The 1,478-nt window shown below is 34.2% G+C and overlaps 1 protein-coding gene across 1 annotated transcript in view; it reads right to left on the reverse strand.

The window, feature by feature from the left end:
• Positions 1 to 1,478, reverse strand: part of DDX6 (DEAD-box helicase 6) — a 51,743-nt gene that overhangs the window by 7,957 nt on the left and 42,308 nt on the right. Inside the window, exons 12-13 of the mRNA XM_037736780.1 lie at positions 918 to 1,019; positions 203 to 385 (exon numbers count right to left, since the gene is read on the reverse strand). Coding sequence (XP_037592708.1) covers positions 210 to 385; positions 918 to 1,019 — 278 coding nt within the window. The 3' untranslated portion in view covers positions 203 to 209. The remainder of the gene's footprint in view (positions 1 to 202; positions 386 to 917; positions 1,020 to 1,478) is intronic.

Here is a 1,478-nt window from a genome sequence, read left to right on the forward strand (position 1 = left end):
AAAAAAAAAAAAGAACATTTATAGGTTCTCGAATGAGACTTCAACCTCCCAGAAGACATATTATTTACTGTCATTTATGTCAGCAGGTATCTTTACCCTTTATTGCTATTATATATCGTGTGACATCAAATTTCCCCCAGAAAAGAAGAATTTGATTTCCTTCATTTAAAGGTTCCTCTTAGCTATACTGTCAGGGACGTACATGCTTGTTAAGGTTTCTCATCTTCTACTGGCTCGCTGTGGTATTCTGCCACATACAGGCTCTTGTCAATGTTGCTTGGAATAGGTTTAATTTCTGTTCCCAGCTGCTCCTCAATACTTTTCAGGTTGAAGCGATCATCATATGTGATCAAGTTGATGGCTAAGCCAAGATGACCAAAGCGACCTAATAAAAAATTTGTTTAAAAATTAATTTTAATGAATAAAATCTGAAAATCAATGCAAATCATGCAATTTTTTTTAAGTCAAGTAGTGGCAAAACCACACAGGATTGGTAATTCTGTTCAGTGCTATTCTTAATACGCAAAACAACTTCTTAATGGTCTTCAAACACACATTTCCCTACAATTTCAGGTTTTACAGCCCCAAAGTAGTACTTTATCTTTTTCAAATGACAAAATGGCTCCTCATCTGTGTCAAAAGTTGCCATAAAATACAAACTATAGTCACACATCATACCACCTAATGAGTAAAGTTCTCATGTGTTAATTTCATCTCAAATTAAGCAAAGTTATTTTAACTTTTCTTAATAAATGTTCCAGAAGAATTAGAAATTAGTCTTAAATACCAAACAACTGAATTAGTGTTAATTCACTATACTCATAGCTACTGAACTCTATTTCACAAACGAACAAAATTTAGTGATTACATGTCTCAAAAAAGATCTTCTAGCAAGAAGATGACCTCCTTTTCCTCACCTGATCTTCCAATACGATGGAGATAGGTCTCTGCCAGCTTTGGGAAATCAAAGTTTATTACCACATTCACAGCTTGTATATCAATACCTCGGGTAAACAGATCTTAAAGAAAAAAAAAGATGATTTTCATTTTGTCTTTCAATTAGAAATGCTTCTCAGTACAATACTCTGCAACACATATTTCTAGCATAACCTAATTACCTATTTCTAGCCTAACCTATTAATGTCATTCAGTTATTCAAATGCATTTGCAAATTACTGGCACTACCTTTGATAATCACATTATATATAAATTTATATTTATATATATAAATAACTTTCTGCTCACAAGTTGCTTCTTTCCAGTAACTGTAAACAAGTTTTAAAAAATGGTCTAAAAGAGACTGCGCGCACTCCCACCAGTAATCCCAGCACTTTGGGAGACTAGCCTGGGCAACACAACGAGACTTCATTTCAACAAGAACATTTTTTTTTTTTTTTTTTTTTTGAGACAAGAGTTTTGCTCTTATTACACAGGCTGGAGTGCAATGGCGCGATCTCGGCTCACCGCAACCTCCGCCT

Source organism: Cebus imitator, unplaced genomic scaffold (assembly GCF_001604975.1).
Source record: "Cebus imitator isolate Cc_AM_T3 unplaced genomic scaffold, Cebus_imitator-1.0 Scaffold28, whole genome shotgun sequence".
Taxonomy (NCBI): domain Eukaryota; kingdom Metazoa; phylum Chordata; class Mammalia; order Primates; family Cebidae; genus Cebus; species Cebus imitator.